Here is a 20,040-nt window from a genome sequence, read left to right as displayed (position 1 = left end):
GGGGGGAGGACTATTATGATTATTACTAGCAGTCTGGCACGAGCAGGACAAGACACCAGAGGAGAATAGTAGATAAATAATAACAACTAATAATGAAAAGGTCAAGCCAAGTCCACTCTCGCAGGAACTGACAGTTTCCGACTGTGTGGGAAAGGCGATAGACTGATCGTGCTGACTCCAAAGTAGATAGTGAAACCCCCCTGAGAGCACTGAGAGCAATGGTGCGGTGCTACGGACGATGGTCTTATTTAAACTTTGAACAGTCTGGTCGGATGGGGCTTAATCTTGGGGGTTTTCATCTGGTGAAAGCGACGGTATCAGAAAAGCTGGACATTTGAGGCTCCTTGAAACAGGTTGAGAATGAGTATCATCTTAAGTCTACAGACAGCTATCTACGATCTGATGCTTTTCGATGTGTGGAATTTCCATGTTGAAGTACCTCACGTGGACCCCTCATCAGCGGCTGGAATGTAAGAATGTATCAGACTGTCCCAAACTTACCATACAATACACTGCGAAGTACCTTAGATCGGTACCTTACCTCACAGTATCTAATCACGTGATGTGGACTCATCTCAGCTGGTGGTCTCTACTCTTCATTTCAACGATACACATGCTGATTGATCGGAAGTCCGGAGTAGAGTAGATTCGAAGTTTGAATACATATGTAATCTGTATCTAGATAGAAGCTGATATCCCATACGACCGTCAAGGTTGCTCTCGGTGCACAAGCAGTTCAGGAGCCAGTTGACTCGTCTGTAGCGATTCGAGGGAAATCGGGACGGACCTAGCAAAGAAACCAATTATTTCACCTATGGATTGATATTCAAATCATCCCAAGATGAGCATCTTCACCAGATTATGTATGATTCTATTATTACTCGAGAGGAGTATACCTTCCTATTGTCTACTCGGTCACGTGATCCGCGGTCGCTTATCCCAAAGTGGGAACGCAGTTGGACCTGTTTTTTTTCGTGATTCTCCCACAACGACGCATCGCCGCCGCCCTCACTTTCTTTCTGGCCGACCGTCGCGTGGCAGCATCATCAAGAAAAGGGCCTTTTTTACACTGTCGAACAGTGCTGCCCGCCCGTCGTTGTGCGATTTGCCATTTTCCCCCTCGAGATCTCTCCAGCCTCGATCTGAGAATCCTCTCTGTGTCAACGATTTTCACCGGTGTCATCTTTAAAACCCACAGGGTCTATCGCCCACCATGCCGCCTCCACCCCATATTAAGCCGGAAAATGTCCTGAAAGTGAGTGGTGATCATGGAAAATACCATCAGTAGGATTCTACCATTCAGAGACTGGTAACTGACCTTGTGATTCTCTCGCTGCAGCGGGCTCAGGAACTTATCGCCGTGGGCCAGGCTCCCGCCGCCCTCAATGTCCTCCACGAACATGTCACTTCTAAGAGGACGCGCAGCAGTCCGATCGCCTCTCTCGAACCTGTCATGCTCCTTTTCGTTGAACTGTGTGTCGATCTTCGCAAAGGAAAGGCTGCCAAGGATGGTCTCTACCAATACAAAAACATCGCCCAGAACACCAATGTGGGAACCATCGAGGTAGGCAAAGGAACTTTGATTTGTGATATGATTTGCAGGGGCTGATATATGCGCTGCGAATAGGTCGTCCTCAAGAAGTTCATCGAACTCGCCGAGAAGAAGGTGACCGAGGCCCAGGCCAAGGCCGACGAGATCCAGTCCTCTCTGGAGTCCGCTGCCCCCTCGTCCAACGTCGAGGATCTGGAAGCGATCGAGACCCCCGAGACCATCTTGCTTGCTACCGTTTCTGGCGAACAATCCCGCGACCGAACCGACCGCGCTGTCGTCACTCCATGGCTCAAGTTCCTCTGGGAGACCTACCGTACCGTCCTGGAGATCCTGAAGAACAATGCTCGCCTTGAGGTCATGTATCAGACCACCGCCCTGCAGGCCTTCCAGTTTTGCCTCAAGTACACCCGCAAGACCGAGTTCCGCCGTCTTTGCGAGCTGCTCCGTAACCACGTCCAGAATGCCGCCAAGTACTCCGCTCAGATGCACGCTATCAACCTCAGCGATCCCGACACTCTGCAGCGCCACCTGGATACCCGTTTCCAGCAGTTGAACGTTGCTGTGGAGCTGGAGCTGTGGCAGGAGGCTTTCCGCAGCATTGAGGACATTCACACTCTCCTCAGCCTTAGCAAGCGCCCCGCCAAGAACGTCATGATGGCCAATTACTACGAGAAGCTTGCACGGATCTTCCTCGTCAGCGAGAACTACCTTTTCCATGCTGCCGCCTGGAACCGCTACTACAACCTTCTCCGCCAGTCCGCCGCTGCTCTCGCCGCTGGCCAGGGCACCAAGAAGGAGAACCCCTCGGTGACTGAGGCTGACATGACCAAGGCCGCTTCCTTTGTCCTTCTGTCCGCTTTGTCAATCCCCGTCATTAGCACCTCTCGCTCTCGAGGCGCCTTGGTTGATGTCGATGAGGTCCGCAAGAACAAGAATACCCGGCTGACCAACCTGCTCGGTATGGCCCAGCCACCCAGCCGTGCGGTGCTCTTCCGGGATGCCCTAAACAAGGGCCTGCTCAAGCGTGCTCGTCCTGAAATCCGGGATCTCTACAACATCTTGGAGGTTGACTTCCACCCTCTTTCCATCTGCAAGAAGATCACCCCTATCCTCAAGCAGATCGGTGCCGATCCCGAGATGGAGAAGTACGTCCTGCCCCTGCAGCAGGTCATCCTCACCCGTCTGTTCCAGCAGCTGTCCCAGGTGTACGAGTCCGTCGAACTCAAGTTTGTCTACGAGCTTGCACAGTTCCCCGATCCCTTCCAGATCACCCCGGCCATGATCGAGAAGTTCATCATGAACGGATGCAAGAAGGGCGATCTCGCTATCCGCGTCGACCACACCTCGGGTGTTCTGACCTTCGACACCGATATCTTCTCTTCCGCCAAGACTCTGCATCCCGGCAGCGTCGCCGGTTCCGCCGAGAGCGAGGTCGGCTCCGTTCAGCGTCTTCAGAACACACCTGCTGAAATCGCCCGCCTTCAGCTCACCCGTCTCGCCAAGACCCTCCACGTCACATGCATGTACGTCGATCCTTCTTATAACGAGGCCCGTATCCAGGCCAAGAAGGCCGCCCAAGCCCGCGCTGAGGCTGGTGTCGCCAAGGAGCACGAGGAGACCCTTGCCCGCCGTGTCCTCATTGACAAGAAGAAGGAAGCTGCCACCGATGCTCTGCAGCGCAAGCAGAGAGAGGAGGAGACCCGCAAGCGTATCCGTACTCAGCAGCTGCAAGAGGCTGAGAAGCAGAGACTGCTTGACGAGCAGCGGGAACGCGAGAAGAAGCGTCTGAAGGATGAACAGGACCGTATCCGCCAGCAGGAGCTCAAGAAGCAGCTGGAGGAGCTCAAGAGTGGTGTCAAGGGCATCGACATCAGCGAGATCGACCTGGAGGACATGGATGCCAATCGGCTGCGTGCCATCAAGCTTGCGCAGCTCGAGAAGGAGAAGAACGAGCTCAATGACCGCATCCGCACCACTGCCAAGCGTATCGATCACCTGGAGCGTGCCTTCCGTCGCGAGGAGTTGAAGCACATTTCCGAGGACTACGAAGCCCAGAAGAAGCGTGACATGGAGCTTTACGAGGCCACCAAGGCCGAGACTCTCAAGGAAGCCGAGGAGAAGCACAAGGAGGCGGTTGCCCTCAAGCACCGTCTCAGCCGCCTTGTTCCGGTCTTCAGCAGCTTCCGCAAGGAGGTGTCAGAGAAGCGCCACGAGGAGTTTGAGAAGCGCCGCAAGGCCGCCGAGCGGGAGTTCGAGGCTAAGAAGAAGCAGCGTGTCAAGGAAGTTCAGGAGCGCCGCCGTCGCGAGAGGGCCGAGCGTGAAGCGGAAGAGCGCCGTAGAAAGGAGGAGGAAGAGCGGGCCGAACGCGAAGAGGAGGAGCGTATCGCCAAGGAGGAGGAGCGCAGACGCGTCTTGGCTGAAGAGAAAGCCAAGCGTGAGGAAGAGAGAAAGTCAGTTTCTCCCCGGTTCTATAAATTTTATTCCAATGGTACTAACTTACGATACAGGAGACTCGACGAGATTGCTCTACGGCAGAAACAGCGTGAGGAGGAAGCCGAGGCTCGCCGTGCTGCTAGAAAGACTGGCCTCGCAGAACCTCCCACCCGTGCTGCTGAGCCCGAGCGGCCCGCGGAGCGGACAGCTCCTCGCCTTAGCCTCGCATCTCGTACTGGCGGTGCTCCCAGCTGGAGAGAGCGTCAGGCTGCCAAGGAGGCTACCGGCGCTGCCCCTGCCGCCGCACCTGTCTCTGCACCTGCTCCTGCCGCCGAGGCACCTAAGGAAGAGGTCCAGCTCCCCCGCAGAACCGGCGGATACGTGCCCCCTCACCTCCGCTCTGGAGCCAGCGCCTCTCCCGCTGCTCCTCCTTCGGACGGTCCTGCCCCCGAGAAATACGTGCCCCGTCACATGCGCGAATCCAGCTCCTCCCAACCCCCCTCCCGCACACAGACTCCCCCCGCCGCCGCCAGCTCCGACAAGCCCGAGGGCTCCCCCGCTCCTCAGAAGTGGGTGCCCCGGTGGAAGCAACAACAGCAGTAGAGATAGAGCAATCAAGCAAGCCCTTGTCTGTTGAATCTTCAAAAAATTTGAACGCAAAAAGTTTCCGTCTGCCAAACGTGGAAAAGGGTGTATGATTCGTGTCCGTTTTGGAGGACTCATACCCCTCATTTGCATTCTCTTACTCACTCTCTCTCTCTTTTAATTCTAACGGTGTCTCTGCTACCTTGTCTGGTTGTTCTTCTCATGTTTCATGAATCTAGAGAGTGGGGACCCTCCCCTTTCTTCTCTGGGTAGCCATCATGTCTGTTGTTGACTGCATTGTGTCCATAAATGAAGTCCAGGTTTTCCCCGTCTATATCTTACGTCAGACGACTTTTGTTGGATGAATAATGCAGGAAGAATATGATTTCCACTACTTTATTTCTCTTTTATGTGATCCTGACTGTAGCTCGTGTTCGTAATTAGGCCCTCTCATTAGTTTCCGTGGTGGTTCAGGTTTCTGTAGACCAACTTACGAATCAACCAGCGCATGAGAAAGAAGGAAACATTAGAACCAAATGCATAGACAAGGTTTCCGCGAACAGAAGAAATCTATATATTCTTGAAGAGAAAGAAGAAAAAGGGGGTATGTTGCAAGCTACGAAGAAACCCATAGATAAGGACATATGGACAGGATTTGAATCGATGTATCGCGGCAAAGATACAAGACCAAGAAAGCAATCGGTTTAAGCAGCGGCCATTTCCGCCCCAGGAGCAGCAACAGCAGCCGCGCCAAAGAGCCGCTCCCTCCATTCGCCGCACACGGCCTCGAACCCACTGACGACGTCCCGACAGACGCGGCCAGCTTCGCGGTCTCGCAACCGGCGGTCCCAGTCCCCCTTTTCGATCCACCGGGTGCCTTCTTCGCGGCCTTCCTCCTCGCGGCGCAGCTCGGCGACGAGTTCCCGTGCAGACCGCAGTCGTCGCGAGGCGGTTGCAGTTAGCTGTCGCGATTCGTAGAGCGTGTCGCTTAGGCCTCGGAGGGACAGCGTGAGGTCCGTTGTTTGTGCGATAAGAGTCTGGAGGCAGACGAGTGGGTTCAAGGAGGGCGACTGCGAAGGTGTGGTTGGTCTGGAGGAGCGGCGTGGCTGGCCGGGGAACGGGTAGGGCAGGTTAGGCAGAAGGCCTTCGTCGATGAGTGGGATTAGCTCGTCAATTGCGTCCGGAGAGAGGAGCGGATAGGGGGAGAAGAGGAGAGGGTGGGTGAGGGTCTGGAGCGTTCTGGTCTGGTGGGTTAAATGTGAGGTGATGGAGGTGTGTGCTGTTATTAATCTGCGGAGGTCAGCAGATGCTTGTAAGTTCATCAACTCAGAAGACGAACGTACCTCATGGCGTTGTTCTCGATCCCGCTCTGGCTCCCTAGGTCCCGGAGCGTCTCAACAACACGTTTGATGACATGATCGTTCTCACTGCCGTTGTTCTCGACCCCTCGCCGGGCTAAGCTTTCGATCTCAGCCATCTGCCCCTCCAGACTAGGCGATATGTCTGCCGCTTCCTCGAAATCCGACTCGTTGCCGTAGTCGGAACCATCGTATTGCGATTCATGTCGCCGGTGATTTCGTTGAGAACCGTTGCGAGCTTTGACACGGGGCGGTTGCAGCGAGGTATGGCCCAGCGCGTAATCCGACAAGGGCGATCGTGGTCCCATATCGTAGTCGTCCTCTCCGTCACTTCTGGTTGTGCCTTGTAGGTCTCCTGGTGCATTGTCCTGACCAGAGGCGTAGCCATAACCCCCTTCCTCTTCTTCATCCCACGCGTCCGCGAGTTCGTCTGCAAGGTTTCCCAGCCCCCCTGCAGCGTCTGCAGGGCCTCCGAAGTCACCTGATAGCCTGTACGACCCGTTCATGGCTTGCGCATTCCGCTGGCGGGGTTCACCCGGCGAAGGGGGCGCTGAGGAACGAGGCGTCCGAGGCGATCGTGTAGGACTCTGAGAGAAACCATTTGGAGCGTATGTTCCGGGGGAGATGGGGTCGAAATTGAGGTTGGAGGACTGGCTGTGACTATGGCGGTGAGATAGCCTCAGGGGGGATGGTGGGATGGCCGGCATGATGCAGGTCAGTTGAAAGGAGGTCGAGGATCCCACGTGGGATTGTGACAAGGAATGCAGACAACAGTGAACCGAGAATCACTCCTCAAGGTTTTGGATGTCCTGACAGATCAACTGTGTTGTTTTATTTCTCAGGGTTGAGGGGTCTGTATCGTCAAATGTCGATCGCGGAATGAGCTGGACGCGGGCACCACACTGAGGAGAGGGAATAGCAAGACAGGAAGTCTCAATAATCATAGCATCACCAGGATGCTGGAAGGGTAGAAGGAGAGACAAGAGAATGGACGAATCTCATGACACAAAGAATGAATTTCTCAAGAGGAATAATAAAGAATGATGATGATGCAAAGACAATGAACTACTCTCAGCAGAGGAATAAACAGCCGCTCTTCCCGTGACCGCCGAAGCCCCAATCAGATCAGTTGATTTACATCAGCTTCATTATTTCATCTTCACCCCACACCACCAAGAGCTTCACTTCTGCCGAGCTTGCCTACGGCCGGCCATTGACAGCCATTCCCTATTAATAGCAAAAATGAGTTCCATCCGGCGCATGTCCCCAACGGACCTCCTCTCCCTGAACCTTACCAACCTCGACCCGCTGACCGAAAACTACGACCTGGGCTTCTACCTCAACTACCTCATGCGATGGCCCTCACTCTTCAGCGCCGTCAAAGACCGCACAGAGGGCATAGTCGGATACAGTACGTGCAAGCCAAATCGCAGCTATATCACCACTGTAAGTCCGTCACGTCGCTAATGAAATCACACAACAGTCATGGGCAAGCTCGAAGAACAACACCCTTCAATGCGCCACTCGGAACACTACACCCCCTGGCACGGACATATCACCGTGCTGACTGTTGCCCCAGCCTGGCGACGTCTGGGCCACGCGCGCCGCCTGACAGAGCGACTCGAGCACGGATCCGATATCAACGATGCCTGGTTTGTGGATCTATACGTGCGCGCGGGGAATAAGGTCGCCGTGGGGATGTACAAGGGGATGGGGTACTCCGTGTTCCGGCGGGTAGTCAATTACTACAGCGATGACCCGACGGGGATGTCGGATTCGGGCGAGGATGCGTTCGATATGCGCAAACCGTGCAGTCGGGATAAGAAATTGCAGCATGTACGCGAGAATGGGGAGGAGTTTTTGGTGAATCCGGAGGATGTTTCGTAGCAGGTAGCATTTATCTTTCCGTTTGAGCGGGCTGTGGGGCTTGATGCAGTTGATTTAGCATGCTGGCGTTGGGGTTTATACTATGGTTTTCTGCGGCAATATGGATTCGAAAATATGGGATGATGATAGACAAAATCACTTTTATTTTCCCGCTGAGGAGAATGCTAGACCCTATCATGCATGGTGTATATATGAAACAATGCGAAGAACCCATTCAATATGAACAACTGTTCACGATGCAAAGCCGAAAGCAAAGCCACGGCCTCGCTCTATAATGCAATACTATGTACCGATTATTATGATATGTGCTTTTATTAAGCCACAAACGCTTCGCATGAGTCGTGCAACGTTGGTAACACTGGTGGCTATCATGCTCTGACGAGCAGCCGGGGCCCAGTACGCGAGAATCGCAGGGCCCCCAAAATAGCGCCTGCCGTGATGAGGCAGCAAGCGGTAAAGAGTTGAACCCCGAGGTATTTATGGGTATCACTCATGATGGCTCCACCAATTGGTGTTCCAATCAGCAAACCAATCGAGGTCGTGGCGAAAACCATGCCAAGACGAGTACCCAGGTCGCGGATATCTTTCGTCAAAGTGACCATGACTACCGGTGGGAGTGAGACAAACCCACCGGAGCAGAGACCGTACAGGACGGCAAGAACAATGATGCCGGGCACATTGTGCACGCCAATCCAGGCAAAGGCTAGAACAGCCGTAGCTGTGGCTGCTGGCATCAGCATGTTCAGTGGGCCGGTGTGATCAGCAACGAAGTTGGGAAGATTCGTCCCACGGTAGAACCAGCATTAAGCATGGAGAGCAGATAGAACCCCAGGTTCGCATCGACGATACCCGTGTCGATGGCATAGGACTGCACGTAGAACAGGAAGTTGTAGAAGCCCAGGAAGCCCAGAAACATGGCAACGGCGAACATCATGAACGCTGGTTCTTTAAAGGCAGACAGCTGGACCAACTTGCGTTTCTCGGTAGGCAGAAATCGCATGCGCATGAGTGATAGGGAGATGCAGCAGGTTCCGAAAGCTACGAAGCCCAGTGCGCGAGTCGCCCACGCAAATCCAACTTGGTCCTGCAGCTTATTGAACATTATTGGATAGACCACCCCCCCAATACTGCTGCCTGAGGCTGCCAGTCCGTTGGCTAATCCTCGCTTCCGCTTGAAGTACTGGGGAAGAATAGCAACCGAGGGAACGAATAGGCATCCAGCAGCCAGGCCGATACAGATTCCCTGACAGAGGATCAAGTGCCAATATTGCGAAGAGATACTGGTCATCATCAAGCCAAATGGAAGCACGACGCTGCCAAATATGACCAGAGCTCGAAAGTATCCGGCATCAAACAACGGGCCGGTCACTACTCCAAAGAGCATCAGAAGAAACGACTGCAGAGATCCAATCCAGGCAATGGACGATGACGAAACATTGGAGAGAAGATTTTGTTCATAGTATGCCTGGAAAGCGCCCCATGTATTGATCACACCCCTAAGACGACCTTGCGATTAGCGGTTCGAAAGAGCAGCCTCAAAATGTCATGCATTCAGAAAGTACCTACCATGAGTTGAAGAATAGGAAGAATGACCCAACGACCTGCAGCCATGCCAGGACGCCTGTATCGAAGGTTGGCTCCTCTGAATGTTTTTCTCCGGACTGCTGTTCCGATGTGTCGCATGTGCGCATATTGCTCTCATCATTGTTGCTATTCACCGAGGGCGCAACGGCCTTCTCCGCATGTGCCCTCATCCCCATTCCTGTCCCTCCAGAGCAATATCGTATAAATCGGACTCAGCGCGCGAAGAACCACGGCCGATTCTATGTGTAGCGGAAATGTGATGGCGAACTATGCAAGAAGGGCATGTATAGTCCAACGAGTCCGCATAGAAATACAAGTTGGAGACTGACGATGAATTGATTCAAAGCGGACGAAAATAATTCAAGAACCCCCCAACACTGTCAATTCTATCAACATGCGACACGGGAAAAGCAGCAGATGACCAAGACCAAATTTATAACTATACGAGAATGATTTCTCAGCAACCGTTAAGAGTCAGCGGGGCAACTAAAAAAGCCCAAGCTTGCCAGCCAGAGGCCCGATAGGATAAACCACTGGGACTGCGGCTACAGAAGGAGAGATCCACTGTGAGCCGGTCCATAAGTATTCCTAGGGAGATCAGAGGAATGAGTCAGTCTTCAAGACTCCAAACTCTAGACATACGTGACCGGTTTTTGGGGCGTCGGTTGTATCGGATCGAGCCCATTGACCCTACAGGTCAAGATTTGATAGGTGTAGTAAGTTACTTGCGGCATTGACTACCGCTGGAAGTCTAGAAGAATTCATCCTTGTCCTTGGGGTAACTCCGAAAGCCTTCTCCATTCGAGCAATAATGGCCAACCGCCCCTGATGGATAACCGAGGGGCAAGGGCCCACTCCAACTACCAAAGTCGGTAGCGAACTCAGGCCTTAAAGACAAGTCAGCAATATTGTCATATGCTGTAACTGTGATTGATTATCAGATGAGGTAGCAATTAGAACGGGCCGCGGGTGAATTAAGGCGTCCCAGGCCGCCAAAAGCATGGACAACGTGATGTGCCGACTTATCCAGCGGGGAAGGCGCTTGCTTCCTGATGCTTGGGGCTTGATTCTCATTAATAATAGATACGAGGCGTATAAGATTGTGCCCTCACAGTAGCTTTGGATGCTGCTGGACACAAGAATAAAGTGCCCTTGATCATGTTGAAATTCTGAACTAATGAGGAATTGAAGTTAGTCTAGACTCGACTGAAGCCAGGTAAAAAGCAAAGATCACAGTAATGAATAAAAGGAATAGATAGGGTAAAACTTGACTTGCGGTGGAATGTGGATCGCCAAAGACCGAATCCACGTTTTCCCGCATTTCGATCCCCGAGACTCCGTGTGCTAGATCCGAGTCAGATCATTCGGGAGCATGAACCAGACTTTAGCTTCCCATTTGCAGTTATGGAGAGATGAGAGACAGAATTCAAGATTATATATGCTGCGGCCGGAGATCGCAACAGTATCCGCGCGATTCAAGAATATGGTGATGATTACTGTATGATACTGTGTAGCAACATGGTGTTGACTGCCTAGTTATCACATGATGTCGGATCTCACGCTAAGCTTCTTTTGGCAGAAGGCTGTATGCTTAAGTTTACAGACGACGGACGGGCTACTTCAGATCGTATCATATTGGAGTCCACCAACACAAGCTCATCAAGCTCAAAATCACTGAGGGCAAGTGGAGATACAGACTTGCTGTCTACTGGACTTGTTGCAACGGCTACTCCAGCCTGCAAAGGGACAAGAGAAATGGAGGTTCGTACCCCTCAGGGGGAACTCCTGTACTCTTCACTTTTCGCATACTTCGTTCGGTGTTTTATTATGTTTGCCCTGATATCGTGCAATAGGGAGTTATGCTCGAGTGTTGTGAGCGCAGGCTTCCAGACAGTACACGTAGCATACATTTTGTTGGAAATGCTAGAGACTATTGGAAACTCCAGGTGTTTTGAGGATGTGGATAAATACTCGGGCCAATGGAGTGAACGTAACATTTTTTTCATATTCTATCCATCAAACGTCAAGTATACTTCTTTTCTGTTCTTTGCTGAATTCCAAATCCCGGCGACCGGATCATTAGCGATGCAATGAACGGTTCGCTTCCTGCTCCCAAACTCCGAACGCTATGCGGGACGTCAAATCAGAAGACCATAATTAGAATCACAAGTAGAAACAAATAGCTCAGTCTCAACAGAAATCCACCCAAAGTGTGATCAGATCTAGAGTAACTCTTCACACGTCCAGTCCTCGTAGCTAGATTTTTCGAAAGCGGATTAGACTTGCGTCCATGCTCAAGATGAAGGGATAACTTACGTTCCGTCTGGCAGATATCTCCTCACAATGAGTGGGATCTTCTTCTGGTTCAGCTCCTTGATGGCAATCTGCAAAGGATCTGTCTCTCCCTCAAGATCTACAAGCACGGGAGCATTCATACTGTGACAAACGTCAGTTCCACGGTCTTCGCATGCTACGTCTCGCACGATGACGAACCTGATCTGCAAAGCTCTGGTACCCAAGACTCGTGCCCTTTCGTATTTGGTCATGTACGGGGTTGTCTTGCGTTCTTCGTTGGGGATTTTCTTCGCCCGTGCTTGTTCCACCACCTTGCCCGAATATCCCGCACTGGGATCGCCAGAGACGACAATACGGTCACCATTGACTGCCGGCGTATAGGAATCATCCACATAGCCATCGGCGCCTTCCTCGGCACCTTCGATATCCTCGGGGTTTATGAAGTCTTCGGGCTCATTCTCGTCGAACACCTCCTCCGCGGGCTCGTAGTCATAGCTGTAAAATGTGCGAGTCAGAACGGCTGAACTAGCTCAAGAAACCATTTTCGCCAGTGGATTGTGCAGCAAGCAAGTGGACTGCTTCCAATCCAGACCGGAAAATGCAATCTAAATGAGGTGTCCTTACGTTTCCTCAGCATCGTGATCTCCGTAGTCAGACATGGTGTCAAATTGAACTTGGCAAACCAAATGGATAAAAATCAAGCGAGCGTGTTCAGCAGCCACACAAGTCAAAGGACGGCCAATATCACGTCCGGGAATTGAGACGACGCGGAAAGATCGACCTTGCGACAGGCTTGGTGAAGATGGAAGATTTCGATGTCGCGACCCTCCAAATGGCGGCGGAAAAAGTTCCTTGGCCCCGTTAACACTAAGCCCTTTTGGGTCAGCTTCGTCACCGCTTTTAACATCAGTCCCTGGCAAAATTTTTAAATATAAGATATTCTTATCAGCAATTGAATGTGCGCTTAATGCGTTGACCATTGTTCGGTCTATGCTCTTAATGGTTGTCTTCCTGTGAAAGCCTAATGCAAGGGCTCTGTTTGAGCCATGGGTGAGAAGCGCAAACTTGAGTCGGATGAGCTCGCTATCCCGAACAAATCTCGGAAACACACGGCGCTGGACGATGCTGGTAAGACGCTTGAACACCGGGATTTTATTGACTCTGGAGCTGAACATCGCTGTCGCAGATCCGATATACGAAGAACCTCAGTCAGATCCCGATTATGTATCTTCCGATGAAGTCAGTGTGAACAGCGACAGTCTCCACGAGACTCCAGCGACACCGTTCTCTACGACCTCAGCCAGATATCCTTCGGAGCTGAAAACTCACCGCTGCCCCTTCGATGGTTGCACAAAGGCATTCAACCGGCCGGCGCGACTTCAAGAACACCTGCGCTCCCATAACAATGAGAGGATCTTCAAGTGCACGTTCGAAGAATGTGACAAGACGTTCCTCCGCGCATCTCATCTGAATCACCATATCAAAAGCGCACACACTGGGGTCCGAGACTACGTATGTGACCGTCCTGGCTGTGGGAAGAGCTTCGTGACCGGCTCCCGGCTCCGTCGACACTTGGCTGCCCACGATGGACGAGATAAGTACCGCTGCACGGAGTACCCGCCCTGCAATGAGACGTTTCGGAAGCATTCCACCCTTCAAAAACACATCATGACCGCACATCTCAAGCAAAAACCTTTCCAATGCCCGCACACAGACCCGAGCACCGGGCAGAAATGTTCAATGGCATTCGACACAGCAGGGCACCTTCGAGCCCACGAAAGCCGCATCCACACCGAGAAACGTTTTAGTTGCACAGAATGCTCCCGGCACGCAGAGGGCTCCGCAGCAACCTTTCCCACCTACGCCCTCCTACAAGCGCATATCCGATCCGTCCACCCCCCGCAATGTACCAACTGCGCTCTCACCTGCGCGACGTCCCGCGAACTCCGCCGCCATCTCGAAGTCGCGCACGGCGACGTCAGTCTCGAGGAACGCAAGACATTCGCTTGCACCGTCCCCGGCTGCGACCGCAGCTTCACCAAGAAGGGAAATCTAACCGTGCACGTCCGCACCGTCCACGAAGGCGAGAAACGCTTCGTCTGCGGCGAGACCGACCTCTCGTCCTCGAAAAAGGTGCCCGGCTGGAACAACGACGGCTGCGGCAAGCGATACGGGAGCAAGCTCGCGCTGGAAGAACACATCCGCACCGCACACCTGGGCTACCAGAACGCCAAAGCCGAACGCCGCCAACGTCTCGGCCTCACCCGCGATCGACAGCATTCCACCGCAACCTCACCTGGTGTGTCCGCGCTGGCCGCGCTCACGGGTGAGGGCTACGCCGAGGAAACGGGCCGCCACATCTCGTGTCTTGTTGAGTCGTGCCCGCATCGGTTCCACAGAGACTACGATCTCTGGGTCCATATGAGCGGCAAGCATCATTTCTCCGACGAGGAAACCCGGGATCTATTTCTGCGGCGGGCGCTGCTCGCGCATGAGTTCGGTGCGACTGCTTCTGCTTCTGCTTCCTCTGAGGAACTGTTTGGGGGCATCTACGGCCTCGAATTCGATAACGATCCTTCGTCGTATGACCCGTATGCGTTGAACGGGACGGAGACTATAGCGGCTTCTGACGCGGTCGAGTCGAAGCCGTTGCCTGCGCACGGCGCCGATGTAATGATGCATGACAGCAATTCTACGATACCCACTACTGGCGATGATATGGCGCTGATTGATCCTGTACTGGCTTACGATATGATGGAGTCGTAGCTTTGGAGCGATTTACTTTTGATATTTATTTTCGGGATTTCTCTATGACCAAAACTTTTCTTTCATAAGATTCTATCCTTTGAGCTGATCATGATAAATGAAGAATATGCTGGATCAAATCTATTCGTTCAACCACTGGCCCAGATCACATGTAGATCGCATAGATGGCTGTCAACCTCATGCTCGTACTCCTACGCAAATCTAGCAGGCCGTAAGAATCAAACTACTATAATCAAGTCCAATCGCTCACCTTTACTTTTAACAGCGCAGTATTGATGATGATCGAGCTGCTGAAGGTCAGTAATCGTCAGGTTTCCGGGTTCCGACCTATGAAACCAGGCCCGTCAGAGACGGTCTGGTCTGGCCATCAGTACACTCCTGGCTTCAGTGTCAGCATTCACAAAGCAAAACCTAGTGATGCCCCAAGCGGGGACACTCATCTCGGCGTGAGTCAGTATGTTACGCGAAATTCAGCATCTTGACCTGGTTGGATGAATGGTTAGCTGCTGGCTCCGCTCCGCGTAACGTGAGATAAAAATGGAAAAAATGCATCAGCCATGAGAAACAGAACAAAATTCACAAAGGGGAGTATGAGTAACTATGTAAGTACATATGTGGTTTTCTTTTTCCTGCTTTTTCATTCATGTCCCTGGAAATGAGTGTCTTTGTTTCTTCGATATGGAAACTAGATAGGCCGCAACGCCTCGACAAGTGCCAACAGAAGACCGGCCCCGAGCGCATGCGATCATCGCAGCCAGAAAGCTTCAAGAAGACAAAAGATATCTTCACCCACGAAGAAACAATTTGGGAACCAAGGGGTTTGTGCTAGATGAAACGAAAGGAAGAGGATGGATGACCGTACCAAACCAGATTGAAGCTGATCCTTGAGACTGAACGCAGCTCAAACCGCCAGCCATGACTTCTTCCCGTTCTTTTTAAACTTTTCCCCATTTTTTTGCCGATTTTCGAATGTTTCCTGAGAGGAGATGGCCAAGTCACTGTCCAAAGGCGGATATTCAACGGATCGCTGGCCAAAGCAACATCAAGGCTGTGCAAGACGTCACTGCCGGCGTGCAGTTTAAATCCTAGATCGAACGTGCGTAACCTGCGAAGTGGTAGACGGATTGCTCTTCCTCTGGGGAAGCAGGATGGTCAAGAGTTGTTTCCTCAGCAAGAAGGCTTGCAGAAGGAATAGCCAAGGGGCCGGTTTTCTTTGCCATGTTCTGCTAAGTAAGTAGAAATTAGCAACCTCCATAAAAGGATCAGACAATTTAGTTCATTCCCTGTGTAGACTGACTGTGCGATTGCCCTCCCAAGCTCCAGCGAGAGATCCATGGATTTCGGGGAATTCAGTGACCATACGAATCTGCATGCCCTTGGAAGACTGGCGACCAGAGGTGCCGTGGTTGGAATAGCCCTGCTTCTTCTTGGCGCTCTTCTTCTTCAAAAAAGAGGCCATCTCAACCTGGCACCAGACCAGAATTCTGGCAGATCTGAAGACGTCAATAAAGAAGGCCGGGTTACGGTTCGCGTAGATCTCGTCGTCGTAGGGAAATGGGGTCGGGACCTGGGATTTAATCGAGCTGGGGCACAGTCTGACCTCGGCAAGTTTCTGCATAAAGAGGATGTAGCTGGCACTCGGTTTCTTGGAGGGCTTGTGGATGGTAAAGTTACGAGCAACGTCGCAAAAGAGATGAACGGCCGCAAGTCCTCTCGCTAGACCAAGCCACTGAGCAACCTTGAACAGCAGACTCATGATTTTTTTCTGATGATCGTTCAGAGGCCAATCAGACACATCGACAAGATCAACATCGGTAGATGAGGAGCGAGGAACCCTGATATGTTCTGGTGGCAGCCATCCAAATCTACGAGCCTTATCAGGGTCATGCTCCATGACATGGTGTTTGAAAAACTGGTGGAACCTTGTGAGCTCAATTTCAGATGACAGATAATTGTTCCAGCCAATGCAAGCCTGAGAGCTGTCACACCGCTGTGCCCTCATGCTTGTCAACACAGTGCGCTCAGTACAGACGGGGAGATCATTATAGAAGTGTCCTGTGTTCATTGTGGTCAGCTTCATCGGCAGGTGGAACAGTGAACGTGAGATCTTACTTTCCTCGTCAATCTCCTCCGTTGCAGACCGCATGTCACGCTCGAACGCTCGAATCACCTTGATGGACGCTTCAAGTTTCTCGCAGGACTTGCCAATCTCAAAGGGCCTGCAGTTGATCCAATATATGGTCTTATCATCGTCTCCACGCAAGGTCGATAGCAGCCGTCTCAACATCTCAATCTCGGACATGAAGAACGTCTCGTCGACCAGTTGAGTCTCGCTTGGCTCACATAAAGCAATGGGATAACGAGCACGCAGCCACCGCACTAGCTTCACTTGGGCGGTTTCGATCTTGCCGTCGGTCTGAAGAAGGAGGATTAAGAGATGGGCGAAGGAGCTGGGGAACAGATCTTCCTCGAGCAGTGGTAGCGTAGCCATGATCTCTCGAGTAAGGGAGTCGGGATCGAATCCTTTGGCAAATTCGTCCATCAGTTGAGCAAAATCCTGAAGCTCGGCCGCGGTGATTTCTTTGACTTTCTGATCAGCCCAAGGCAGACCCTCATCGTCACTCTCTTCGATATCGTCAAGTCCAACGGTAGTCTCGAATGGATCCTCGCATTCAAACTCAGGTGAGAGAGGGAACACGTCCATATTGGCGACAAAAAGCTCAGCCACTGCTCATTGGAAGTTTCGAAGCCTGAGACAGGCAAAACACAACAAAGAACGCGAAAAAGAAGCGCCAAAATAGACAAAGTAATAGACAGAGAAACCGAGAGAAAAACAAACAAAATGAAAAGCTGAAGCTGAAAGGATGCCCGTGAAGTCGTTTCGATAGCTAAGGGTCTGGCTGAAGCATACGACACAACTCCACGTGCTGTAGGAATAATCAAGATGGTATCGAATAATAAACGACGCGTTTCGGTGGCATAAGGAAGGAGAGATTTGGGAGAGATGAAAAGGAGTGGAGGGGAGGAAGAGGTCAGAGATGTGCTGAGGGTGAATGAGCAATGAGCAGTGAATATCTGTTGTCATGGCGAGGATACCACACACGACATCATTTAAAGAGGAAGAACCTCTAGAACTGATATTCACTTTTTTTCTGAGAATCTGTCATTAGAGCTATTGTCGGTCAATCTCAGTGACAAACTGGATTATCCCTGGATTCAAGGTGAGAACAGCTGTCATATGAGGCTATCTTTCCTGTCAGAGTTGAGTCTTCAGTCCAGAGTAAGGCTCCTGTTTCACCACTTTGGGGCAGCTCTGTTAGCTTAGGCTTAGTTCGACAACCAAGGCCATAATCTTCAGCAATGATCTCAAGGACTGATCCTCGTGAATCCATCATGAATCAGGTGTTCCACTTGAGAATAACGCCGGAAAGACGAGGCTGTCAAAGGCTAGACAGTTTGCAAGTTGAAAGAGTTCACAACTACTGAATGGATGTGGACGTCCTCTCCGTTCGACCGGTCTATCAGAAGCATATAGCAGTCGACTTCCTGATTTAAGTCGAATCCCTTGCCGGTTTGGAACACATTTGACTCTCGAGTGAAACTGAGAGTCTAGTCTGAGTCTTCGAATCGTCCAGTGCCTGCTTTTCATTGCGGTGTGCTGAATGGCGCCTTCCTGGAGGATGAGACACAACGCAGAGCCTCTGAATGTCCGTTAGGATGTCTTTCTGATCTTCTCAGGCAATCCATGATCTGAGAAATGTCTACGGAATAGTGGACCAGAGCGATATGGCCCATTTGGATAAGTGCCAAGGACGTTCACGTCGAAAAGACTAAAATGAGTGTGGAATACCGCTGATAATCGAGACCTGGACCTCCCCCATCGTACCCCTCATTTATCAAGTCAATTTGAAATGTGGATACTACTGATCGATTCGATGTCAGAATCCAATATTGGTCTTTTCCTATTCCTCGCTAATAATATAGATCATACCTCACGCCAAGAGCAAATACTCGGTACGGAGAGCCCAGGCTTCTGGTGATGACCTGTGCGATAAATCTACGACGTGACGTAAGGCCATGGTGGCTTGTCGAGGATATGATCGAGATTCACTTATCGCGAATGCTCTCAAGTTTCCAAGGCGACCTTGGACTGTCACTACTACTGCACGATATCTAATAAATTATGATTACGTGGTTGATCATCAAGGGCACCTCGTTGATCATCCGAGTCCATGGATCAAGAGAAAATTGAGCCCACTGCTGAGGTCATAATCTGCTATCTGGGACTCCGGGTACAGCAAAGATCGCTGCTTTCAGTGCGCGTCTGATGGGGTTCTCAATGGGAAGCTCCGCTCAAACTACCGAGTCGAAGGCGATAAACTCGCTGTCGGTGAATCGCTACCACATATCAGTTACTAGACGATCACTGTGCCACGATCTAGCACAATTATACCGTTATCTCAAACAGGTCCATTTTTCGCTGGAGTTCGAAAAGAAAATTCACCAAAAAAAAAAAAAGGCCATCTATGGTGGCAAGGCGTGCCTTTCCTTTTGCGCAATAACCATGGAGACAAATCAAGTGGCTTGATCCATGGCATGCAGCCAGGGACAGACCAGACAGGCACGGAAGTGTTACTGTGTTAGGACTTGAGAATTAGACTTCGACCGGCCTCTCGTCGACCCAGAAGTTTGCCACTGGTTACCTTGCCTTGATAGAGGATGATATCAAATCCTCCTACTTGAACTTCCTTCGTGGGAAATTATACAGAGGTACCTAAAACCTAGGTAATAGCCGGCGTTCCCAAGATGTGGCTGCATAGTATTGGTGCTTAAGAGGTACAATGGCTTGTAATTACTTTTTTCCTACGAAGATCATTACACTTGTGGCCATTCGGATGTGTACGGCTGCCAAGTGCTGTGTGTGCAATTGTCAAATTGTCCAAATAATACCATCCAAACGTCCATACAACTCCGCTGTTGAACTGAATTGCGCTTAGCGCTCACCTATGCGGTCGCTTCTCCTCGCCTCGTTGAAAATATGTGTGTGTTAACAAGGGTAGGTACTCTCCATATTGCGCCAAACAATCAGTAGGAGCCGTACTGTAATTTAGCAGTCTAGTCTAGTCCGAGAATAGACTTCTCGGCTTTTCCCTTGGATTCTCTCTTGCCAGTAAGACATGCATATTTCTCTGTTGCTATATTTGGATGTGTTGTCGACACACTGGAGTAAGGAGTACGCTGGACAGGGTCAGATACGTTTTGTCAGAATAATGAGAACACCCATGGCCAAATTTGTTAGCAAACCATCAACTCTATACAAACAGTACCTTTTCTGTTTCTCCTCTGAGCGAGAAATTATCTTTCTGAGGCTCAACCCCTATTCGATATTAACACATCTTAGATTCACTATTGTTTATCCGTCCATAACGGCACTACTATACAAATACTAATAGATTGCGTCTAGTCTACATAAGATACCCTAGGTAGATACAGACTACAGTATTTATTATTATTATTATTATTAGACACTTCCTGTCTTTATCGCGGGGTGGTTGGTCTGGCCGCGTCACAGGTGATTTA

The 20,040-nt window shown here is 51.2% G+C and overlaps 7 protein-coding genes across 7 annotated transcripts; 3 read left to right on the top strand and 4 right to left on the bottom strand.

The window, feature by feature from the left end:
- Nucleotides 1-1,213: 1,213 nt before the first annotated feature.
- tif32 (putative eukaryotic translation initiation factor 3 subunit EifCa) lies at nt 1,214-4,588 on the top strand (the record flags this gene model as incomplete). Its single annotated transcript, XM_043269650.1, has 4 exons — nt 1,214-1,255; nt 1,340-1,564; nt 1,628-4,002; nt 4,060-4,588. The coding sequence occupies 4 exons, from the start codon at nt 1,214-1,216 to the stop codon at nt 4,586-4,588; spliced, it is 3,171 nt and encodes a 1,056-aa protein (XP_043125585.1).
- Nucleotides 4,589-5,274: 686 nt separating this feature from the next.
- On the bottom strand, nt 5,275-6,635 carry Aspvir_006451 (uncharacterized protein; the record flags this gene model as incomplete). Its single annotated transcript, XM_043269649.1, has 2 exons — nt 5,275-5,860; nt 5,914-6,635. The coding sequence occupies 2 exons, from the start codon at nt 6,633-6,635 to the stop codon at nt 5,275-5,277; spliced, it is 1,308 nt and encodes a 435-aa protein (XP_043125584.1).
- A 535-nt stretch (nt 6,636-7,170) lies between these two features.
- Nucleotides 7,171-7,815, top strand: Aspvir_006450 (peptide alpha-N-acetyltransferase complex B subunit NAT3; the record flags this gene model as incomplete). The annotated part of the gene is made up of 2 exons (XM_043269648.1): nt 7,171-7,339; nt 7,412-7,815. 2 exons carry the CDS (start codon nt 7,171-7,173, stop codon nt 7,813-7,815), a joined length of 573 nt encoding a protein of 190 aa, XP_043125583.1.
- Nucleotides 7,816-8,183: 368 nt separating this feature from the next.
- Aspvir_006449 (uncharacterized protein) lies at nt 8,184-9,575 on the bottom strand (the record flags this gene model as incomplete). The annotated part of the gene is made up of 3 exons (XM_043269647.1): nt 8,184-8,542; nt 8,614-9,311; nt 9,382-9,575. 3 exons carry the CDS (start codon nt 9,573-9,575, stop codon nt 8,184-8,186), a joined length of 1,251 nt encoding a protein of 416 aa, XP_043125582.1.
- Nucleotides 9,576-11,621: 2,046 nt separating this feature from the next.
- Aspvir_006448 (DNA-directed RNA polymerase core subunit RPO26) lies at nt 11,622-12,353 on the bottom strand (the record flags this gene model as incomplete). The annotated part of the gene is made up of 4 exons (XM_043269646.1): nt 11,622-11,655; nt 11,716-11,835; nt 11,893-12,189; nt 12,319-12,353. 4 exons carry the CDS (start codon nt 12,351-12,353, stop codon nt 11,622-11,624), a joined length of 486 nt encoding a protein of 161 aa, XP_043125581.1.
- A 387-nt stretch (nt 12,354-12,740) lies between these two features.
- Nucleotides 12,741-14,460, top strand: Aspvir_006447 (C2H2-type zinc finger protein; the record flags this gene model as incomplete). Its single annotated transcript, XM_043269645.1, has 2 exons — nt 12,741-12,822; nt 12,881-14,460. The coding sequence occupies 2 exons, from the start codon at nt 12,741-12,743 to the stop codon at nt 14,458-14,460; spliced, it is 1,662 nt and encodes a 553-aa protein (XP_043125580.1).
- A 1,085-nt stretch (nt 14,461-15,545) lies between these two features.
- Aspvir_006446 (uncharacterized protein) lies at nt 15,546-17,164 on the bottom strand (the record flags this gene model as incomplete). Its single annotated transcript, XM_043269644.1, has 3 exons — nt 15,546-15,686; nt 15,758-16,515; nt 16,573-17,164. 3 exons carry the CDS (start codon nt 17,162-17,164, stop codon nt 15,546-15,548), a joined length of 1,491 nt encoding a protein of 496 aa, XP_043125579.1.
- Nucleotides 17,165-20,040: the final 2,876 nt, after the last annotated feature.

The sequence above is a fragment of the Aspergillus viridinutans genome (genome assembly GCF_018404265.1).
Source record: "Aspergillus viridinutans IFM 47045 DNA, scaffold_4, whole genome shotgun sequence".
Taxonomy (NCBI): Eukaryota; Fungi; Ascomycota; class Eurotiomycetes; order Eurotiales; family Aspergillaceae; genus Aspergillus; species Aspergillus viridinutans.
Note: the sequence above shows the minus strand (reverse complement) of the source record. Positions and strands in the feature narration are given on the sequence as shown.